This window comes from Vipera ursinii (assembly GCF_947247035.1).
Source record: "Vipera ursinii genome assembly, chromosome: 5".
Classification (NCBI taxonomy): Eukaryota; Metazoa; Chordata; class Lepidosauria; order Squamata; family Viperidae; genus Vipera; species Vipera ursinii.
The window spans coordinates 54281514-54306058 of NC_139518.1; the positions used below are offsets into that span (position 1 = coordinate 54281514).

At 41.4% G+C, this 24545-nt stretch overlaps 1 protein-coding gene across 4 annotated transcripts in view; it reads left to right on the forward strand.

The window, feature by feature from the left end:
- The window catches only part of FHIP2A (FHF complex subunit HOOK interacting protein 2A), a 38960-nt gene extending 15012 nt beyond the window's left edge, over positions 1-23948 (forward strand). For 2 of the 4 annotated variants that reach the window (XM_083364092.1, XM_083364093.1), the window contains 13 exons: positions 1173-1211; positions 3079-3363; positions 6086-6282; positions 11083-11197; positions 11292-11368; positions 11474-11666; positions 12668-12837; positions 15322-15465; positions 17249-17339; positions 17893-18036; positions 19948-20088; positions 20380-20483; positions 20570-23948. In XM_083364092.1, the coding sequence (XP_083220218.1) occupies positions 1173-1211; positions 3079-3363; positions 6086-6282; positions 11083-11197; positions 11292-11368; positions 11474-11666; positions 12668-12837; positions 15322-15465; positions 17249-17339; positions 17893-18036; positions 19948-20088; positions 20380-20483; positions 20570-20675 (1806 nt within the window). In that variant the 3' untranslated portion in view covers positions 20676-23948. The remainder of the gene's footprint in view (positions 1-1172; positions 1212-3078; positions 3364-6085; positions 6283-11082; positions 11198-11291; positions 11369-11473; positions 11667-12667; positions 12838-15321; positions 15466-17248; positions 17340-17892; positions 18037-19947; positions 20089-20379; positions 20484-20569) is intronic. The other 2 variants (XM_083364094.1, XM_083364095.1) reach the window with 2 other exon arrangements.
- Positions 23949-24545: the final 597 nt, after the last annotated feature.

The window sequence follows — 24545 nt, forward strand, 5'->3', positions numbered from 1 at the left end:
GCTTTATTGTGCTTGCTGCTGCATTCTGGATTAGTTGAAGCTTCTGGGTGGTCTTCAAGGGCAGCCCTATGTAGAGTGCATTGCAGTAATCTAGATATTCTTGTTTTGCTTGCCCTCTTTTCATTTCTTTTTATGTTGTAAACTGCCTAGAGTAGCCCAATGGCAAGATAGGTGGCAAATTTAACAAAAACAAATAAAGAAACATGAAATTATGAATACAGTTTAACCGAACTGCTTAGGCTTGCCAATATATATCCAGTGATTTCAAGATATCCATGGTGATAGAAAGTTTGATTGATACATGAGGAGATGCATCTCACCATGTTCTGCATACCTAATTTTTAATATATAAACTGAATTTGGTTTAAAAGTTTTAACAGCCCAATTGGATTAGATCCTATAGTAATTCACTATTGCCATAACGATCAACCCAGTGCTCATAGCCATGGAGCAAAGACTGGAAATCTTGAGAGAATCTTACAAATTTGGAATCGTATGTTTATTCTTGGAAGTAATTTCGACTGAATTTATTGCAACATTTCAGAGTAGACATATATAGAATTAATACTGTTGAAGGTATTAAGGTTTTTAATTAGCGGTAGACGGTTGCTAGCAGTTAACCTTCTGAATTTTATTAGAGCCATTGCGACTTTTTCTATAAACAGGTCTTCTACTGTAATTGCATTTACAAAATTGGTAATTATTATTGCCATTATTTGCAGATTTATGTGGCCATATTAGACAACTGGACTATATATAACACTGCTGCATTTTTCAGTGCAGTCCTTTTCTTGATGAACAAAGTCTCCTGTCCTATGAAATTATGTGGTTGTATTTTCAATTATCTTTGTTCCATGATTTTGTGACTAATAGTGTGAAAAGAGAAAACGAGCAGCATATGTACTCTGACAGAGTGTGTATGATTACATTTGTTTGGATGTTTTTGTTACCACAATTAATTAGCTGGGCTTTTTATGTGGCGTTTGTTTGTTTGACAAGATGCTTTCTACACACCTTTTGCTGCTGAACTGAGTTGGCTTTTTTCTTTCTGTTAAGTTCAGCAAACTGTTGCTTGCTCTTGCTATCCCCAGTGGTCTGGTAGTGAAGTCCCTTGGTGATGATGCTCTTGAATCAGAAAGCATACAGCCTATTTCATTAAACTTTCCTAATAGGTGATTCCAGGCCCTGTCCTACACATTTCTTCGAGGCAGGTGAGCAGGTGGGCTTCAGAAATGCATGAACAAATCAGTGAATTTTGATTGTTTTGCATAGTGTGATACACAATTCATCGCTTAATGCAACCCATTAACAATAATCCAGAACAGCCACCACATTGAAATATCTTACATTTTTTTATTGTTGCCACAGACTGTTTCTTGATGGTAAAAGAAACATGGTCCCATGTAACTTTTGGGACAACAAATCCCATAAAGCAGCAGTGTAGTGGTGGTGTAGCTTTTAAAATTATAGTACAAAATTGTGGGCTATACTAAGTTTAGGCATAGTCAACAAGTTTTTGCCATCATTTGTCAGATTGATTCTTTCTGCAAGTATTTCTTTTTAGATGAAGACCATCATTAACAATTTCACATCACAACTGTGTTGAAACCTTGTTACTAGAGGCCTGAGGCCTATTTAAAAGAAACACTGAAAACCTAAGAATACTTATTTTGTATAGTTACACACAGTACTTAAATTTGGTCTCAGAATAGTGGGATCCATTAATGTTAAAATGGTGCCAGCCGGTCATGCACAAATTATTGTGTTTTATAGAGTCAATTTCATTTTCAAAAGCAAAGAAAGAAATCTACAGTATGTTTAAGAAACTGTATATATGCCTTTTTGTAGGAAAACATTTTCTGGCAATTTATGCAATATTACTCTTATCTTTTTATCTCATATGTTCATAATAGAACATAATTATGTTCTAATTACATTTTAGTCTTAATTATATGTTTATTTTCTGTAATGCTTGGAATATTACATGTGCTTCCAAAATAACATATTACTCAAGAATAACAATTACACAATTGTTTATGCAAGCTTATTATAATATAAGTGTACCATATTGCTAAATAGCAAACTATGGATCCATTACCATAGTTCTTAAGGATTTTTTTTAAACTGTTAAAAACTGGAACTTTGAATCTGTTTTATCATTCACAAAACAGAAGCAGATCTTTAGGCAGAAATGTTTAAAGTGTTTCCACTTTTAATTGGGCAGCCTTTAGAAAGGTTTTCACAATTTTGTGACAGTGGTAAGTACAAATTCGCTAATTTCAATAACATTTTTTTTCTTTTAGATGTGTGCAATTAGAAGCATAACTAGATAGCACCTAAAACTCTTTTTAGAACTCAAGAATAATAAAGTGAGTTGAGGTCTTAAACTGAATTCTTTTGGATTTCTTTTGAATTAGTATTAAAAGATTCCTTGCATATCATAAATGTCTGCTTTCATTTGGAAGGATATGTAGAGTATTGCACCTGATTGTACAATTTCTAGCAAATTTTTGCAGCATACTTTAAATTGTTGAAGGATGTCCTGTTTCTTCTATTTTTAACGTCATGTGGCAATTCTGACTAATCTGACTGATGCGAAGTGTGTTTGAATTAGATAAGAAACAGAAGAAGTAAACCACTAAGGCTAACCAATCAAATGATAATTAATGTCTGGTTATTTTTAAAAAATATGTAAATGTATAAGTTGCAAATAAACAAAAGATAATAGCTTATCTAAGCAGGCTAAAATTCATGGAGGATTGCTTGATGTTTATAAATTTCGGCAGTCTGTACAAGATATATAGTGCAATAATTTACTGTTCTAAGGAAATTATCTGAGAATCAAAAATACATGATGTGAATAAAAGTTCTTAAAATGTGAAAGGCATAATGAAAAGCTTCCTTTTCCATTACACTATTCAACTCAAATGCATTTTAGTTACTGAGAAATTTAGACTCTCTGGAATCAACTTAACATTATTGGTTTCTTCTGCTGTTTCTTCATTTCCTTTGGGTTTCTTCTTGCTGCATTTCTGTTACAAGCAAACATTGATTTTATCCATTTTAACTTTTTTTCAGAACAAGCAGAAAGGATTGGCTTCAAAAGATGCAGCAAACTCAGTCACAGAAGACCTTGTAAAAGGGCAAGATTCTGGGGTGACAGATACAGGACAGTCCATTCGGTCTGAAGAAACATCAAATAGGACAAAGCAAGTAGAAAAAGAGAATGACCTTCAGCAGGCAGATAATTTGTCTGCAAATCAAATTGAATTAAACATCCCTTTATCTCCAGAGGCTTTAGCTGTTCGCCCACATGGGGACTATAATTTGGTGAATTCTCTGCTCAACCTTACCAAAAGCCCCGTGAGTGTCTATTTATTATAGCAGAATTAATATTGGATTAAAGAGGGATGTCATTTCTCTGTCTGGTGGTTGTTTGGCTGCTGAGTAATCATGGTCGCTATAGATCCACTTTAACCAAAACTCACAGGAATTCTCACAAATTTGCGGTTTTCAAACTGGACAGGATCTCTAGTAAGTTGTAAGGCAAGCTACTGTGGGGAGGGGGAGGCAAATGTCACACTGAGCAGGCAAAGTAGGAACATTCTCCACACACTTTCTAGGCTTTGCTTCTCATTACCTCTAGAGGGAGGGGCTTTCATACAGCTAAGTCTGAGAATCCTTGATGTATATGGAAGAAAGAAAATTATTAAAAGCGGTTATCCCTTATAATGTCAACACCAACAAAATCATTAGTTTTCTTTGCACAAGAGTCAGTACATTAATTTATTATTTTCAGAAAGCTATACTTCAGAGTTAGGGAATCGCTATTGTAAGTTCCTTAAGTCTTGCTCTGAATGATGTCCTGTTAATACCCAATCTGCTAAATAATGCTTGAGATTAGCAAGAACTTTTAGACCTTGTTAAAGCTATCTCCATTTTGTTAGCCATGTTGCCTGCAGATGATGAAAATGTGATGAAACCCATTTACTTTTTTTAAGGTTAGTAAAGCTGCATTTGAGAACGGAAACTTCTTTTTAATTATTCTGTAAACAGAATCAATCCTGATTGTGGTTGTCTGTCTGTATAATAAATAAGCAAAATTAATCCTACACATATGTTCATGACATATTATGTAATCAATATGTCTTTTTTTAGACTAGGCCATGAAAACTATATAATTAGATGTGCGTCAACTTTTTTAGATAGATAAATAACCTTTGTCATTTTTACTGTGGGTGCACTAGCACACATTAAAAATGAAATCCTGTTTTCTGCTCTCAAAAGTATACACATAACACACATATAAACATGCTATACACATGTGTATACCTACACACATATAAATACATATAAATATTAATTACTGTCCCATCTTGGAATACATAGTGGAAAGGGGAAGCTTGAGAGTTCTCAAGATTGATGCTATATGGAACAAAATTGTGACTGAATCTAGATGTTCTGCTTCGGATACCTCCGCCCAGAAGGTAACAAGGAAAACAGGTTGTGAAGAGATGTGTAGTGTCCCAGACAATCCTGTGGACCTGCTCAAGCAACACTTACCATATTTTTCGGACCATAAGACGCACCTGACCATAAGAAGCACCCAGTTTTTAGAGCAGGAAAACAAGAAAAAAAATATTCTGAACCAAATAGTATCAGTATACTAAAACAGGGCTTTTTAACCTTTTCATCCATTGTACCACTTTTAGGACAAGGCAATGTCCGAGTACCACCAGTCACCCAGCAAGGTGTCAAAAACTTGACACACACCCCCAAAAAGGAAAAAAAATGATAAAGTACAGGTAGTCCTCGACTTACAACGATTTACTTAGTGACTGTTCAAAGTTACGATGGCACTGAAAAAAGCGACTTATGACCATTTTTCACACTTATAACCATTGCAGCATCCCCAGGGTCATGTGATTTACATTCGGATGCTTGGCAAACGATTCATATTTATGATGGTCACATTGTTCCAGGGTCATGTGATCGCCTTTTACAACCTTCTGACAAGCAAAGTTAGTGGGGAAACCAGATTTACTTAACAATCATGTTACTAATTTAATTTCTCTCTCCTTCTCTTTCTCTCCCTCTCTCCCCCTCCCTCTTTCTTTCTCTCTCCCTTTCTCTCCCTCGCCTTCTTTCTCTATTTTTCTCTTTCCCTCTATTTCTCCCTCTTTCTCTCCCTCTATTTCCCTCCCTTTCTTTCTCCTTCTTTCTCTCTCCCTCTTTCTCTCCCTCTCTATTTTTCTCTTTCCCTCTATTTCTCCCTCTCCCTCTTTCTCTCTCTCCCTCTTTCCCTCTCCCTCTTTCTCTCTCCCTCTCTCCCCCTCCCTCTTTCTTTCTCCTTCTCTCCCTTCCTATCTTTCTTCTCTCTCTCTCTCCCTCCCTATTTCTTTTTCCTTCTCTCCCTCTTTCTCTCTCTCTTTCTCTCTTTCTCTCTCTCCCTCCCTCTCCCATTGTTCCTTCCTTCCTTCTCTCCCTGTTTGTCCTTCCCTCTCTGTGTTAGAGCAGTACCTACGGAGGCAGCCCTGCAGCCCGGCTTCCTCTTGCAGAAAGCAAGCTGAAACGGAGCGAGGGAGATTGCCAGGAACGCGATCTTGCGCGGTTTCAGTTTTCCTTGCTACAAGAGAAAGCAGGCTGAAACAGAGCGAGGGAGATTGCAGCAGTGCGAGATCGCGTTCCTGGCAATCTCCCTCACTCCGTTTCAGCCTGCTTTCTCTTGTAGCAAGGGAAGCTGAAACCAAGCGAGGGAGATTGCAGGAGTGCGAGATCGGTGTTTCTCAGCACGTGCCGATTTGTGCTCCTGGCAATCTCCCTTGCTTTCCACTTGCGGAGGTTGGGGCTGGCCATACGGATCACCTTTGGACCATAAGATGCACCCTCGTTTCCCCCCTCACTTTTGGGGGGAAAAAGTGCGTCTTATGGTCCGAAAAATACGGTATATGTTATGTCTTGGATAGAATGGAGTAAATCTCAATAATCTTTGCTGCCATCCTCACCACACTCTGCATCGCCTTCCTGTCTGAAGCAGTGATGTTATCAGAGCAACTTAGTGAAATGTGTTGTTCTTCCTTCACAGGATGGCCGAATAGCAGTGAAAGCTTGTGAAGGCCTCATGCTTCTAGTGAGTTTGCCTGAACCAGCAGCTGCCAAGTGCTTAACACAGAGTACATGTTTATGTGAACTGCTGACAGATAGACTGGCCTCTCTTTACAAAGCCCTCCCTCAGTCAATGGATCCTTTAGATATCGAAACAGTTGAAGGCATTAACTGGGGGTATGTATTCTGTCCTTGCATGCTTGTATTACATTGTGGACTCTTGGACATGTTGTTTGAGTTATTTCTAAGCCATAGATTGATTTATATTTATAACCTATCTTATACTTGAGATTAGTTAAATTTTAAATGTGTCTCGGAGAAAGTATCACTATCAATATAATAATGAAAATTACCGTATATACTTGAGTATAAGCCGAATTTTTCAGCCCACTTTTTGGGCTGAAAAATTCCACTTCGGCTTATACTCCAGTCAACAAAAAAAACTTACCGAGGACTTGTGCGCGACCGAGGCTTTGGTGCTTCCGGGATCGCCCGCACCTCTCCCAAGCCACCGCCGTCCGAGACCTGCCGAAGTTTGGGGAGGTTTGGGGAGGTGCGCGCGCACCTCCCCAAACTCCGCGCCTTGCCTGCCTGCTTCTTTCCGCAGCGGAAAGAAGCAGGCAGGCAGGGCGCGGAGGAACGGAGACTTGCCGACGTTTGGGGAGGTTTGGGCGTCTCCCCAAACCTCGGCAGGTCTCCGTTCCTCCGCGCAGACCTGCCGACGTTTGGGGAGGTTTGGGCGCCTCCCCAAACCTCCCCAAACCTCGGCAGGTCTCCGTTCCTCCTGCCGACCTTTGGGGAGGTTTGGGCGCCTCCCCAAACCTCCCCAAACCTCGGCAGGTCTCCGTTCCTCCTGCCGACCTTTGGGGAGGTTTGGGCGCCTCCCCAAACCTCCCCAAACCTCGGCAGGTCTCCGTTCCTCCTGCCGACCTTTGGGGAGGTTTGGGCGCCTCCCCAAACCTCGGCAGGTCTCCGTTCCTCCGCGCAGACCTGCCGACGTTTGGGAAGGTTTGGGCGCCTCCCCAAACCTCCCCAGGTCTCCGTTCCTGTTTGGGGAGGTTTGGGCGCCTCCCCAAACCTCCCCAAACCTCGGCAGGTCTCCGTTCCTGTTTGGGGAGGTTTGGGCGCCTCCCCAAACCTCCCCAAACCTCGGCAGGTCTCCGTTCCTCCGCGCAGACCTGCCGACCTTTGGGGAGGTTTGGGCGCCTCCCCAAACGTCCCCAAACCTCGGCAGGTCTCCGTTCCTGTTTGGGGAGGTTTGGGCGCCTCCCCAAACCTCCCCAAACCTCGGCAGGTCTCCGTTCCTCCGCGCAGACCTGCCGACGTTTGGGGAGGTTTGGGCGCCTCCCCAAACGTCCCCAAACCTCGGCAGGTCTCCGTTCCTCCGCGCAGACCTGCCGACCTTTGGGGAGGTTTGGGCGCCTCCCCAAACGTCCCCAAACCTCGGCAGGTCTCCGTTCCTGTTTGGGGAGCTTTGGGCGCCTCCCCAAACCTCCCCAAACCTCGGCAGGTCTCCGTTCCTCCGCGCAGACCTGCCGACCTTTGGGGAGGTTTGGGCGCCTCCCCAAACCTCCCCAAACCTCGGCAGGTCTCCGTTCCTGTTTGGGGAGGTTTGGGCGCCTCCCCAAACCTCCCCAAACCTCGGCAGGTCTCCGTTCCTCCGCGCAGACCTGCCGACCTTTGGGGAGGTTTGGGCGCCTCCCCAAACGTCCCCAAACCTCGGCAGGTCTCCGTTCCTGTTTGGGGAGGTTTGGGCGCCTCCCCAAACGTCCCCAAACCTCGGCAGGTCTCCGTTCCTCCGCGCAGACCTGCCGACCTTTGGGGAGGTTTGGGCGCCTCCCCAAACGTCCCCAAACCTCGGCAGGTCTCCGTTCCTGTTTGGGGAGGTTTGGGCGCCTCCCCAAACGTCCCCAAACCTCGGCAGGTCTCCGTTCCTCCGCGCAGACCTGCCGACCTTTGGGGAGGTTTGGGCGCCTCCCCAAACGTCCCCAAACCTCGGCAGGTCTCCGTTCTTGTTTGGGGAGTTTTGGGCGCCTCCCCAAACCTCGGCAGGTCTCCGTTCCTCCGTGCAGACCTGCCGACCTTTGGGGAGGTTTGGGCGCCTCCCCAAACGTCCCCAAACCTCGGCAGGTCTCCGTTCCTGTTTGGGGAGGTTTGGGCGCCTCCCCAAACCTCCCCAAACCTCGGCAGGTCTCCGTTCCTCCGCGCAGACCTGCCGACGTTTGGGGAGGTTTGGGCGCCTCCCCAAACCTCCCCAAACCTCGGCAGGTCTCCGTTCCTGTTTGGGGAGGTTTGGGCGCCTCCCCAAACCTCCCCAAACCTCGGCAGGTCTCCGTTCCTCCGCGCAGACCTGCCGACCTTTGGGGAGGTTTGGGCGCCTCCCCAAACCTCCCCAAACCTCGGCAGGTCTCCGTTCTTCCTGCCGACCTTTGGGGAGGTTTGGGCGCCTCCCCAAACCTCCCCAAACCTCGGCAGGTCTGCGCGGAGGAACGGAGACCTGCCGAGGTTTGGGGAGGTTTGGGGAGGTTTGGGGAGGCGCCCAAACCTCCGCAAACAGGAACGGAGACCTGCCGAGGTTTGGGGAGGTTTGGGGAGGCGCCCAAACCTCCCCAAACAGGAACGGAGACCTGCCGAGGTTTGGGGACGTTTGGGGAGGCGCCCAAACCTCCCCAAAGGTCGGCAGGTCTGCACGGAGGAACGGAGACCTGCCGAGGTTTGGGGAGGTTTGGGGAGGCGCCCAAACCTCCCCAAACAGGAACGGAGACCTGCCGAGGTTTGGGGACGTTTGGGGAGGCGCCCAAACCTCCCCAAAGGTCGGCAGGTCTGCGCGGAGGAACGGAGACCTGCCGAGGTTTGGGGACGTTTGGGGAGGCGCCCAAACCTCCCCAAACAGGAACGGAGACCTGCCGAGGTTTGGGGACGTTTGGGGAGGCGCCCAAACCTCCCCAAAGGTCGGCAGGTCTGCGCGGAGGAACGGAGACCTGCCGAGGTTTGGGGACGTTTGGGGAGGCGCCCAAACCTCCCCAAACAGGAACGGAGACCTGCCGAGGTTTGGGGACGTTTGGGGAGGCGCCCAAACCTCCCCAAAGGTCGGCAGGTCTGCGCGGAGGAACGGAGACCTGCCGAGGTTTGGGGACGTTTGGGGAGGCGCCCAAACCTCCCCAAACAGGAACGGAGACCTGCCGAGGTTTGGGGACGTTTGGGGAGGCGCCCAAACCTCCCCAAAGGTCGGCAGGTCTGCGCGGAGGAACGGAGACCTGCCGAGGTTTGGGGAGGTTTGGGGAGGCGCCCAAACCTCCCCAAACAGGAACGGAGACCTGCCGAGGTTTGGGGACGTTTGGGGAGGCGCCCAAACCTCCCCAAACAGGAACGGAGACCTGCCGAGGTTTGGGGACGTTTGGGGAGGCGCCCAAACCTCCCCAAAGGTCGGCAGGTCTGCGCGGAGGAACGGAGACCTGCCGAGGTTTGGGGACGTTTGGGGAGGCGCCCAAACCTCCCCAAACAGGAACGGAGACCTGCCGAGGTTTGGGGACGTTTGGGGAGGCGCCCAAACCTCCCCAAAGGTCGGCAGGTCTGCGCGGAGGAACGGAGACCTGCCGAGGTTTGGGGAGGTTTGGGGAGGCGCCCAAAGCTCCCCAAACAGGAACGGAGACCTGCCGAGGTTTGGGGACGTTTGGGGAGGCGCCCAAACCTCCCCAAAGGTCGGCAGGTCTGCGCGGAGGAACGGAGACCTGCCGAGGTTTGGGGACGTTTGGGGAGGCGCCCAAACCTCCCCAAAGGTCGGCAGGTCTGCGCGGAGGAACGGAGACCTGCCGAGGTTTGGGGACGTTTGGGGAGGCGCCCAAACCTCCCCAAACAGGAACGGAGACCTGCCGAGGTTTGGGGACGTTTGGGGAGGCGCCCAAACCTCCCCAAAGGTCGGCAGGTCTGCGCGGAGGAACGGAGACCTGCCGAGGTTTGGGGAGGTTTGGGGAGGCGCCCAAACCTCCCCAAACAGGAACGGAGACCTGCCGAGGTTTGGGGAGGTTTGGGGAGGCGCCCAAACCTCCCCAAACAGGAACGGAGACCTGGGGAGGTTTGGGGAGGCGCCCAAACCTTCCCAAACGTCGGCAGGTCTGCGCGGAGGAACGGAGACCTGCCGAGGTTTGGGGAGGTTTGGGGAGGCGCCCAAACCTCCCCAAAGGTCGGCAGGAGGAACGGAGACCTGCCGAGGTTTGGGGAGGTTTGGGGAGGCGCCCAAACCTCCCCAAAGGTCGGCAGGAGGAACGGAGACCTGCCGAGGTTTGGGGAGGTTTGGGGAGGCGCCCAAACCTCCCCAAAGGTCGGCAGGAGGAACGGAGACCTGCAGAGGTTTGGGGAGGTTTGGGGAGGCGCCCAAACCTCCCCAAAGGTCGGCAGGAGGAACGGAGACCTGCCGAGGTTTGGGGAGGTTTGGGGAGGTGCCCAAACCTCCCCAAAGGTCGGCAGGAGGAACGGAGACCTGCCGAGGTTTGGGCAGGCGCCCAAACCTCCCCAAAGGTCGGCAGGTCTGCGCGGAGGAACGGAGACCTGCCGAGGTTTGGGGAGGTTTGGGGAGGCGCCCAAACCTCCCCAAAGGTCGGCAGGAGGAACGGAGACCTGCCGAGGTTTGGGGAGGTTTGGGGAGGCGCCCAAACCTCCCCAAAGGTCGGCAGGAGGAACGGAGACCTGCCGACGAGCCGCGGCTACACAGGGTATTCCTGTGTATTCAGGCTTGCAAAATGGCGGATCGAGCCTCTGCTGGCGGCAGAGGCTTGCAGAACGGCGGATCGGCTTATACTCGAGTCAATAACTTTTTCCAGTTTTTGGGGGTGAAATTGGGGGTCTCGGCTTATACTCGAGTCGGCTTATACTCAAGTATATACGGTATCTAAATGTTTAGAATTATTGTTTATCCTTATGCTATAATGGTAGCAAATATCAAATACCTTTCATTTGCCTTCATTTCCTGCACTCTAGTTTGGACTCCTATAACTATAAAGAAGACGCATCTGCTTTCCCAGGCAAAAGAGCTCTGATTTCATTTCTATCTTGGTTTGATTACTGTGATCAGCTCATTAAGGAAGCTCACAAGGTTTGTGATACTTGTATCAGTCATTGCCAAAACAAGTTCACAAAGCTATGATTTGTAAATCGTGAAGATGACATCTTGATATCCTCTGTTTTAGACAACTGCTGTTGCCATGGCAGTCTCAGTGCGGGAGCGTTTTTTCATTGACGTGATGGAACCTCAGCTAATGCAAACGTGAGTAATCTTCCATTGAAAAATGAACTGGACTTTCTCCCATCCTTTTTAAAAAAAAAACACGAACCCACATCAATTTGTTTAAAAAATGTTTGTTATGATCAGTTCAGAGATTGGAATTCTTACTTCAACTGCCCTGTTGCATCGTATCGTTCGTCAAGTCACATCAGATGCCTTAGTTCACGAAATGGTTTACTTCATCCTTGGAGACCAGCGGGAGCCAGAAAAACTAACGGATGTCAACAGGCACCCATTGCGACATCGCTTAATTGAGCACTGTGATCACATTTCAGATGAGGTAAGAAGTTCAAATATAGCAAGTACATAGTGCTGTTGTGAAACAATCAGTGTTCAGATATGCATTAATAAGTTAACTTTTAAATGGTGAACAGTTCATCTTCAGACACCAGATAAACGTGTGTGTGTGTGTATGTGTATGTATATATTGAATGCATCTAAAGGTTATACTACTGCACCTTCTAATAGTCTCATTTCTAAGTGGACAGAGCACTCAGGATAAATAATTCAGAGTAACCCATAAAGTACTAAAAAACAAATACTAAAAAGTCTGTATGCAATCCCTAGCATGCATATGTGCTTCTTTTCCTATTTGACCAATATAGGATACTAGCATTTTGGGAGGTAATGCAGAGATAGGTAAGAGAGGAAATGGAAAATTATGAGGTAGAAATAAATGCCTGTCAGCACTTTCAAAGGCTAGGCAGGTCACTGATAACCTAAAGTGCTCTGCAGGTCTAGCAATTAGAAGACTAATATCTCAAGATTTGCCTCAGGCTAGCAAGCCTGTAATATTCACTTAAGTGCTACTTTGAACTTGTGGCATGTCTTGTTTCCATTCTCTAAGCAGAATACTATAGAATAGAATATGCATGAGAAAGTTGTGGTCCTCCACTTGTTGAATTGCAACTTCACTAATAGCTATATAAACAAGACTAATTCAGTACTGGAAGTATGACAGTTTTCCATCCCTAACCTAGAATAGTTCATTCAGATGGATTCCCAAAATAATTTTACAGCAGCTTTTCCTAACTTTCCATCTGTAGTGAGCCACCAAATTAGGAGATAGTAACAATTGTGTTTCTCTGAACCAAATATTTTCCAACCACAGATTGCAGTTCTGAGTATTAAGTGTGTGTATATATGTGTGTATACACATACACACACACACACACACACACGCCTCTACAGCTGTTCTATCAGTGACAAGCATAATAATATTGAGAACCCATGTGAAAAAGACAATTATCTTTTAATGTCTTTTTTCCTTTACTTCTACAGATCAGCATAATGACCCTCAGAATGTTTGAACACCTTTTGCAAAAGCCTGATGAACATATTCTTTATAACCTGGTTCTTAGAAATTTAGAAGAGAGGAACTATACAGAATATAAACCACCATGCCAAGAAGATAAAGACGTGGTAGAAAATGGGCAGATACCAGGAGCAGTGTATGTTTTATTATGTTCTGAATTTCCTCTTAATTTCCTCTGAAGTACTGTATTTTTCGGACCATAAGACGCACTTTTTCCCCAAAAAAAGTTGGGGGGAAAACGAGGGTGTGTCTTATGGTCCGAAGGTGATCCGTAGGGCCAGCCCCAACCTCGCAAGTGGAAAGCAAGGGAGATTGCCAGGAGCGCGAATCGGCACGTACTGAGAAACGCCAATCTCGCGCTCCTGCAATCTCCCTCACTCCGTTTCAGCTTCCCTTGCTACAAGAGAAAGCAGGCTGAAACGGAGTGAGGGAGATTGCCAGGAACGCGAATTGGCTGATCTCGCGCTGCTGCAATCTCCCTCGCTCCGTTTCAGCCTGCTTTCTCTTGTAGCAAGGGAAGCTGAAACCGAACGAGGGAGATTGCAGGAGTGCGACATCGGCCAATTTGCGTTCCTGTCAATATCCCTCACTCCATTTCAGCTTGCTTTCTGCAAGAGAAAGCCAGGCCGCAGGGCCGCCTCCATGGGTACTGCTCTAACGCGGAGAGGGAAGGACAAAGAGGGAGGAAAGGAAGGAAGGAAGGAAGGAAAAAAGGAAGGGACAATGGGAGAGGGAGGGAGAGAAATAGAGAGAGAGAGAGGGAGAGAGAGAAGAATAAAGAAATAGGGAGGGAGAGAAAGGGGGAGAAGGATAAAGAAATAGGGGGGGAGAGAAAGGGAGAGAGAAGGAGAAAGGGAGAAATAGAGGGAGAGAGGGAAAGGGAGAGAGAGAGAGGGAGAGACGAGAAAAAAAGAGAGAGGGAGAGAGGGAAAGAAAAATAGAGAGGGAGAGAAAGGGAGAGAGGAGAAAGAAAGGGAGGGAAATGGAGAGAGAGAGGGAGAAATAGTGGGAAAGAGAAAAATAGAGAAAGAGGGAGAGAGAGGAGAGAGAAAGAAAGAGGGAGGGGGAGAGAGAGAAAGAGAAGGAGAGAGAAATTAAATTAGTAACATGATTGTTAAGTAAATCTGGTTTCCCCACTAACTTTGCTTGTCAGGAGGTTGTAAAAGGCGATCACATGACCCTGGAACAATGTGACCATCATAAATATGAATCGATTGCCAAGCATCCGAATGTAAATCACATGACCCTGGGGATGCTGCAGTGGTCATAAGTGTGAAAAATGGTCATAAGTCACTTTTTTCAGTGCTGTCGTAACTTTGAACAGTCACTAAGTGAATCATTGTAAGTCGAGGACTACCTGTATCATTTTTTTTCCTTTTTGGGGGGGGTGTCAAGTTTTTGACACCTTGCTGGGCGACTGGTGGTACTCGGACATTGCCTTGTCCTAAAAGTGGTACAATGGATGAAAAGGTTGAAAAGCCCTGTTTTAGTATACCAGTACTATTTGGTTCAGAATTTTTTTTTCTTGTTTTCCTGCTCTAAAAACTGGGTGCGTCTTATGGTCAGGTACGTCTTATGGTCTGAAAAATACAGTAGCTATAATGCTTCATTAGCATTTTTTTTAGAACTAAAATTATTTTAGTTTCAGGTAGGTTTATTTTAATAAGCAAATAATTGAGAATGTAGATTTAGTTTTTGTATTATTTTAATAGGTGACGAGTATTTCAGAAGTAGAAGTAAAATCATAAAAGTTTGTTTAAAAATACCGCTGTTTAATGTCAGACGTATAAATGAAGAATGTACATCTACCCTTTTCACGGTAGCCTTATCTGCAGCAGGATAGCTCAAAGACTGTTATTCAAACTCTTGTCATCTCTGATTAGATTAATTTACTGGGTTTGGCCCTTGAAGACCATTGAAAAGTTACAGCTGGTCTAGAATGCTGTGGCTTGCATGCTTACTAACCAGCCTTGGTACTGCTATGTTACACGATTGCTGTAGGACTCACCCAGGTTGCCAGTATATCTAATTTTTTAAAAAACTAATTTTTATTGAATAATTTTGTTACAAAATAATACATTAAAAATAAAGACAAGTGATAAGTAATTTAATTTTGCATAGCATCCACTCTTTCATGCAAACCAAACAGAACAACTTCAAATCAAGAAAGCCCAATCCTCATTCTTTTTCATCTTGAAAAAAATGACATTTAACTTTTGTTTTTTCCCTTGCCATATAAATATCTAGATATACAGTAACTTTCTGCTATTGCTTAAATGGTGCATTGGTTGTCAAAGTAGGCATTGTTTGAAAAAGAAACATCATTCTAGGTAATTAATTCTGAAGTGGCTCACGCTTCAAATATTCTGATGGTGGAAAGGCCTATTTCGCAATTGTTTCATGACAGAATGTTTTCATATTTTTACTCAAGCTATTTTTGGAACGTTTAAAAAGCTGCTCATGAGTTGAAGGCTGTAGCTGAAAGGGAAAGGAAGTAAAAATTGTACAAGATGGATGTAATTTTTTTTCAGATTGTAGACATAAATTTGTCTTTCAAATAGAAAGACAAACTTTTCAACAAAGGAAACCCAAGTTCTGTTCTTTCCTCATTTTGTCACAGAGACCTGGAAGAAGATCCTTTGTTTACAGATCTTTCTCCTGATACTATATTGTCAAATCAAGAGTGGCTTAGCGCTTCACCACCTACAACTCCCGATCATCCCAAAAATGATGGGAAGACTGAAGTCCATAAAATTGTAAATAGGTGTGTTGAATTTACTAATATTTGTTCCTAGGTTAATAATACTGTAACACTTGCCTTAGGTTTCCGCAATAAAATCCAAGTCTTATGACTGATAAAGTATGTATTTTATTAATTGTTTGTTATATTCATATATGACCTTCCAGGAGTAAATGTGATATTCACAGCATTTTTTTGTCTGGTTTTTCTCAGGACTGACCCTGTTTTTCATAGCTTAGGCTGGACTTGAATCTTAGTCATCCTATTCCTACAAAAGAACTAACTTCTGTACCACATTACTTTTATGTGCATTACACAAGCATATTAGTTAACAAATCTTGGTTTAGAATACTTTGGGCGTAGTGGACAAAAGCTTTGCCCTTCATACATATATGTATGCTAAAATCTCATTCACTATTTTACATGTGCATATATTACATGTGCACAAAATCCCATTCCAATGTTATGCATTCATAAAATGCACATGAACATATTCATTTCAGATTTAGCAACATTGTGATTTAGTGGGATACTCATTCCCTACATTACTCTGTTAAATCAAGAGTTTACTATAAACTAGACCTGAAGATTTCAAGGGAAGCAGATTAATTACTTTTTCTGATGAACATTGAAGCTATAATGTGACAGTATGGGTTAGAGTTAGGGGTCTTGTAGTGCGCGTGTATTCACTGAGCCTGAGAGAAAATTGAAAAGATAGAGAACTAATAGATAGCTTTGAATATAATGAATCAGCCAGAAGGGAATGACTGACCTTCATTTCTGAGCTGGATTCCTGAATCTTTAATTTAGTATTTAAAGCCTGTTTTAATATATTCAAAATCACACAGTTATAATATATGGGCTTTGATTATGCTGCAATATTCACTCTTCAACTGCTGCATTAAGAAAAATGCCAAAAATGCCAAAACAATTACAAATAGCTTCTTAAGAGTACAGAATTACAGTAGATATCTAATTCTGAAATCCTGAGAGATATGCCATTAGATGGTAATGCTTATTCCTTAAATTCATTCAAAAAATCAGCTAAATGTCCTTTTTGCTCTTTATGTCTAGCAGGGGTTTTCCCCCCCCTTCTTAATAGAACCAACATAATTTGTTGTAATTCCAGTGTGTGCAGTAAGATCTCAGTCTTGATGGGATGTGCACCTGCAGCAGCATCAGAGGAGGAGGATTTTGCTGAGCTTTCCAAGGAAGGGGCCTGTCTTGAGTTGGGGTGGGGTGGGGAGGATGGTTGAGCATAACAAACCCTAGAATCTATCATGATATGTCTGATACCTTAGAACAGGGGTGTCAAACTCAATTTCATTGAGGGCCGCATCAGCATTGCAGTTGCCCTCAGGGGGCCGGGTGGGTATGGCCTGGGTGGGCATGGCCTACTGGGTGGGCGTGGCTAGAGTGCATATGCCCTACTGGGTGGGCATGGCCAGCTCTACATCGTTCGCATCAAGGGTGCCTATGGGGGCCTGGGCAGGAGTGGGACAGATCTGAGGGTCTCTGGCAGAAGGAGGGTCTCTGGGCCAGGGCCAAGGCAGTGGGGGCCGTTCCCTCACTGTTTCCAGGATGGCTTCGTGGGCCGCATGAAACCACTTCGCGGGCCGCATCCGGCCCCCGGGCCTTGTGTTTGACATGTCTGCCTTAGAAAGTTACAGTTCAACAGATTTTTTTGTATTCAGTTCCACAGCAATCCATAAAACTAGTTAAATAGTATTTGAGTTGCTCATTGTTGTAAAGACATAGAAAGAATTTGTTTTATATATATATATCTTTGTTTTGTATATCTTTGCAGTTTTCTCTGTCTTGTACCAGATGAAGCCAAATCTTCCTACCATGTGGATGGAACAGGTTATGATACCTACCTCAGAGATGCCCATCGACAAGTAAGAAAAGACAGAAAATGCTATTTTATATATATAGTATGATGGTTTCAGACAAGGGGGAAGCAGAAGCCAACTTCACATGATTACATAATGATGTGACAATTTACTTTATTATTTTTTAAAACCAGCAACCACATAATAGTACATTTCATTCCTTATTTTATCTGTCAAGCAGCATGAACTGAAGCAGTATTTGATTAGTAAATGGACATGATGTCCATTAAATTTTATAGCATCCTAATGTGCCTCAAATTAGTACCTTAATTTTTCTTCATAAGTGATATTTGCGGTATAGTATTTAGTTGCGTATTCTTTAAATATATACAGTAATTGTAGTTAGTCTGGCAAAAAGAAAATAGCATTTATTAATTAAGTTCAATGTTTTTTACAATATTCTTAGAAGGATACTGTAATGCAGACAGACAGACTTGCTTATCGCTATTTTGGAATTTTTTTAAAGGGATCTTTAAAAACTAGTTGATTATTTAAGTTTTTCCTGTAATTACTATTTGTTCTTTAATTTATTATTTAGTAATCACGTTTCCTTCTTTAGTTTCGGGATTATTGTTCCATATGCTTACGATGGGAATGGCCAGGATCTCCTAAATTGTTGGAAAAGTGCAATTTAGAAACAGCATTCTTTGAAGGACATTTCTTGAAAGTTCTCTTTGATAGAATGGGCAAAATTCTGGATCAGGTAAACCTGCATTTTGTGCTGCTTCCTCTTGTGATATAGCTGTTTTTAGGCAAAACATACCTAATGATAGGGCAATTAGTACAGTTGCATTGTAGAGAGTGATTTTGTATACCTGAGAATTGATGAATGTTCCTAAACTCAATTTTAAAAAATGGTCCTTTCCCCAAATAGAAGAGCTAAGAGTCATGAAATCTGAACAGGTTACAGGGAGAGGATAGTATAAATTGTTGGCATACTAGTTTATACTAAAATAAAGGAAGCTAGCTGCATTTTTTTAAGCCTAAAATGCTAATCTAAATCAGGAAGGAAATATTCTTAAACATCCATTTGAGATTAAAATGAAAAACTTGATTTAATTATTTTAACAATAGGTCTGTGAACATTTACTTACAATTGAATACAATTCTACTGACATAAGACTTAGATTATAAAGCTAATGCAACCCGCAGTGGAGGGGAGGGGATGGTTTCATGTGAGCGGCCAGCAAGCGTGCCTGGCACTCCCTTAAATGGAGTTTATGTGCACTCCCCTGGTGCTCGCACAAGTGAGAATGCACGTGCTCTCACCGACCGTTTCTACAGCCCAGTTGCAAACTTCTTATGGCCTACTAGTGGGCCATGGCCCACAGGTTGGGGACCCCTGTTATAAAGCATATGGTGGTTTCCTGCAAATGCAGGGTCTGCTTTTCGGATCCATAAATGGTATTTCAGTGTTCTGACACAGCATTCTATATGCTGTTAATCCATTACTACTGGCCTCTTGAACTGAATAGTTGATGTTTATCCTGATTTTCTTTTTACATAGAAACTGAAATTCTGTATCTAGAACTTCCAAATTACATTATTTTGCCTATCTTTTTCTTTGCAAAAAGTGCTTTATTTCTTAAGTGCAAGATAGTTCCTGATTACAGATTTAACCCATGTGTCCCATGCATGTTCTGCTCTTGTTCTCAAGGCCAACATCCTCTTGATGCTTATACCAATATGTTAATCTCAATAGATTTTAGCTAATCACAAAAAGTTTTCAACATTTTATGTAACTGGAATGTCTCAGAAGCTCTAAGCGATCTGCGTGCAGCCACCTAGGCTGAAAACTTTTTGGTTTCTGTAGGATTTTTGCAGGATTGAATATCTCTTACTGTTCTATAACAACTGTGAAACAAAGGATAAAGTGGACATTTTGCTGATCCAAAACAAATCCATTATAATAACTTTAGATCAAACTATTTCTAAACACAATCTTTCTTACTAGGTTGCTAATATAATAACATTGGAATATGAATTTTCTCTTGAGCCATAGACAGGAGATGGAATGCTAACAAGCAAATGAATGAATGGTTGTACATTAGGAAAATTGTTTTGTTCCATCACCCCAATTTCTGAGAATTTTACCTAATGATAATCTTCCCTTGATTATGCTAAAATGTATTAAAGTACCAGAAGTAGAGACAGAAAGAAAATACAAATTCTTTGTGCTGCACTCAGCCTGCTATTAGCATTACAAGAGCAGCCATAAGAATCTCTCAATCACCACAAATGATCATCAGTATAGATGACAGTTGACTGGGGTGTTGAATAGGACATTTAGAAACCTTCTGTCCCGCATAGTCTAAACAGTAATAATTGATTCATTTTTACACGTTCTGTCTCTTTTATGCTTACAGTTTGATAGCTTTAAATCAATTATTGCCCTAAAGAAATAAAACTGAAATCTCAGTCATTGGCTTTCTTTGAGTAATATAATGGCCTTTTGGTCAAACAATTAAAGCCATGTGCTTGCATGGTTGATAAAAATTACTCATTGTAAATCTTGTGCATGGTTAAAAGCAAAGCTAGTAATTTTCTGCTTCATGTATCTGTGACAACGAATGTGTATATTTGGGAAATGTCTTCTTTTCTTTTTACCCCACAGCCATATGATGTCAATCTACAAGTCACTTCTGTATTGTCCAAGCTTTCCTTGTTTCCACATCCACATATTCATGAATACCTTTTGGATCCCTATGTAAATCTGGCTTCTGGCTGCCGTTCTCTTTTTTCAGTCATTGTTAGGGTACGTATGCCATCTGATCAGTCTCATAGTTGTGTAAATGTTAATGGTCTTGCTGCTGCTGAGCAATTGGAAATGGGAGACAGCTTTTATTCTTGTTAATGTTCATCATTTCGTCAATGCAATTTCATCAGATGGACCAGAGTGAGAATTTAATATGTTGTTGGGATATGTACATGATATGTACAGTACTTCAGAAAGTTGAATTTTGATTTCTTATCTCCAGATTCAGATCCATATAATTACACTGACTCTTTGCTTCATTGTGTGCAATATTTTGTGGATAATATACAGGTTGTTGGAGATCTGATGGTACGGATTCAGCGCATACCTGATTTCACACCTAAACTTCTATTGGTCAGGAAACGTCTTCTTGGGTTAGAACCTGAAGGGCCTATGTAAGTATATTAATTACCAGTCAAATACAGATCATTTCCTGATGACGTGTGGCTTTTTAAATCTGTTCCTTATCTTCACTTTACAGTGTTGACCACATGACGTTACTTGAAGGTGTGATAGTATTAGAAGAATTTTGTAAAGAACTGGCTGCAATTGCATTTGTGAAATACCACTCATCATCAGCACCATGAGCATCAATCAAAAACTTCACAGTTATGTAGTGTTTCGGTGAGAAGTGGGTAATAAATTTTCCCAGGAAAGAAAGCAAAAAAGGAAAACATTGCCGTACTTTTGGAAAATTTACATGGGACACATTCAAATTGTAGAAGTGTTTCATTCATTGGCAAAGGCAACTTGGAAATGCAAAAGAGACATCCTATCATCAATTCAATCCAAGGGATACTAGCAAAAAAAGTTCAGCTTCAGAAGTTATATATATTGGGACTTTAAAATGTTTTCTTTTAATAACATTCTGGAAAATAGGAATTTTTAAATACACACATTAGGCTTCATAGGCTTTAAATAATAGTTTTTTGTCATAGCTAAGGTGTGTTTTATAGCTAAGGTGTGTTTTATCTCTTTATTGTAAAAACCAGTAGGCAATTATTGTTTTAAAATATTTCAGGCAATTGGGAAAAATCAAGATGAGATGAGATCAACATGAGATTTTTTCCTGTTATCTTTCACATTTTTGAATACTTTCTCCCTAGTGAACCCAAGTTTAGTACAGGTTTATTTCAATAACGTATTCATTATCACTTGTTATGCTACATATAATTTTTATCTGATTTGATTGAGAGATATTTTGTGCCTATTGTTGAAAATTCACAGGTTGTGCTATTAAATTACTTTAGCTATCCAACTAATTTGAAAGGCTTATCATCTACTACAAGGGATAATTGATACGTTATTTTACTCAGAATCTTTGAAGGCTGTTACAAATGAATTTACTTCTAAGTGTGATGTTAATGTTTACAGAAAATCATTACAAGTCAGAGATAGTAAAGAGCTCTTTATTTTGGCATACCAAATAATCTAGGGTAGATGGCAAACCCAAATGCTCTTATTATTCATCTCTTCTGATCTTCCATGAACTGGGAAATCAGAATAAGTACAGACAAGTACATTGTCTACCCTTTATAATATTTTATTGGTTTTGATCTCTATGTGAAAGAGTTGGGGTTGATGGACTCATTACATGGGGAAAAATGGTCCCTTTATATCACTTTTACCTTATTTGTAACACCATGAGTACAACATAATCAAATTTAATTCAAAAGTTTCCCTTTTTAAAAGTTTTTAGTATTTAATACAATTTTAAAGTTCTTCCTTCATAATAATTTCCTTACATGTCTGCTAATTATTTCAGATATCATTTGGATTGATGTAACTTGGGGGGGAAATAGCTCTCTGATTTGTATTTTAAGAAAAAAAACAATATCTCCCTGGTTATAATGTTGCAGAAATTTGCCAGGGTTGAACACAGATTGCAAGAGAACAGTGTAACTTTATATTTAAATAAATTAGATGTAGAGATTTACATTGTGAAAATTAAAATAATGTTAAAAATTTGTCTTGTAGGGCTGCCTCTTCACATTTAGAGGGCTTTGTTTTTCTTCATGAATGTTTCTAAATTTGGCTGTTGAATTTGATTAGAAAAAGATAGACTCAGGAAATAGTTTTATGGAAATAGATCCATCTATGAAGCATTTAAATATTATACAAGTATAAGTAATTTATATTGTTATTATACATCTTTTAAATATAGTGGAACTTGAGTAAATGCATGCAAACTAGCCATACTCTTAAATTTTGGGTAATGTTCTTCAGTCTTGGGGAAATACTACCATTTAAATGCTTTAGCCATTTTGTGCTTTGTTGGCATTGTACGTTTAGCTGAAAAGTATAGTCTATGTTGTCCAGATAAATCATACTGGACTACACAGATATCAAAGTACCCCAAAGTAAGAAGAAAGAAATTCTTGTTTTGCTATTAGAAAGATTACAGAAAATATCTAATATTAATATTCATATCTTCTAAAGCATTACAATTAATGCCTGAATTGTGTATGCCATACACATTAAGGAAGTACTAAAGTACTAAATATGTTAATTTTGCCAGTAAATTCCTGACATATTAAGGAACCAAGATTTTCATGTATTCTTTAAGACTTACAGTTGAGGAGTTCTTTGCCATAATATGCATTTCAAAGCTCTATTCTTTGAGTTGTTTTGTGTTTTTCTTCTTTTAGAAGAAACATTTTTGTAAAAAACAGATAGAAATTTCTTTCCAGAATGGAGCTCTTTTAATCTTTTAAATATTTTGATTTCTATGCACTTTTTTTTAAAGCTAGCTAGTTGCTTCCTTGAATTGTTTGAATTATGTATGTCATGACAACGGTCAGCCTGAAGTGTTTGTTATGTGTGTTCATACACATGTATATGGCTATTTATTATTCACACAGGTGAACATAACAATACGTTCTACAGAATTACCATTAGGGTTTAAAAGGTTAGAGGTATCTATTTGGCGCATATTGCCATTACAGATACAGCATTGTTTATATGCATGAGTGAATGAAGAAAGCTGGAATTGTATGATTCTAATTTTAATTTTTATCCTAGATGCACAGTTATGTAAATAAAGGACATTTTTCATCTTTATGCCATGAATTGTATCTGATAGCTTAGTTTCTGATGTTGAATATGTAATAACATGAGAGAATGAGTAGGATAACTGTTTCTTTTCAAACTATTATTATGTGTATTAGTGTAGTAAATCATATCTTTTCTTTGTAGCATTCTCATACTATTATTCGTGCAATTTCAGAGTTGTGATGCAAGATACAACTTTAGGCTGGTTGTACATTACCTGTTTACATATGTATATTTGTATATTAATGGACTAAAACCCTAGCATTTCCTTGCAGTATTACCAGGACAAAGATCCCAATATTGTACAATCATCATGGTATTTCTTTAAAAATGGCAGCTTTCTAGGAGTTGCTGAATCTCTTATCAGTCTTAAAATAACATCCTCATTTAACTTGTTGACACAAACAATGCAAACACTGTGTTTTCATTGGTCACTCAGTATGAAAAAAATGGATTACTATCATTTAACAAACACACCAGCATAGCTATGATTAATAATCCCTATGCCATGTTGCCTACTGTACTGCTATGAAAATTTCTCCCCTTATCCATCCATGAGTTGAGTTCCATACACTGGTCCACTTTACATCAAATGTAAAATGTTCATCAAGCCCTTCCTACGGGATTTTGTCTAGTCAGATGATACTACTTGCCAAAGTTTAAGAGATTCTTGGGGAGCTGTTGGAATTACCACATTATAGAACAATTGCAACTTATGTCATACGATTCAGTTGAAAGATTTTTATGTTGAAAATGTGCATGAAGGATTTAAAAGGGATATTCATAAAAATAAAAAAATGTAATTTAAACAGGTGACTGCTTATTTTTATAGTTTTCCCTTTTCTATGGAGAAGGGACAGCCAGAGTAAAAAGATGTTTTCATACCATTGATTTGTCTGTTCAGCCTCTCAATTCAGAAACTTTCAGAGCGAACATGGTGACTCTGCAGATATTGGTGGCAGCCCTGGTTAGCCTTATTTCCTTCCATGGTTTTACTGGTTTTTGAATAGCTATAAGAGAGCTATTCAGCTAGAATGTTGATTTATCTTATTATTATTTACCTATTAGCTTTTATGGGAATAAAGCAGGCACGAAGTATAGATTTCTGACAATCTCAGAAGTGCATAGATTGAATATTCCAGGGGGGGAAAAACCTTTACCTTTACCTTTACTCTCTTATATAATTTTTCTTCATATAAATAATTCCTACAACACAATTTCTCCCTTTTCAAAATGTTTTACTGAGATTTCATATCACACAGTTCTACAGAATGTTCATTTTATGAATGGCTACATAAAATCTTTTTCAATTGAGAACAATTGATATTTAAAACATGGATCAGTACAAAAAGCATGTGGATTTGGCTGTCATTAAATCATCCCTAGTACACATTTCATAATGATTT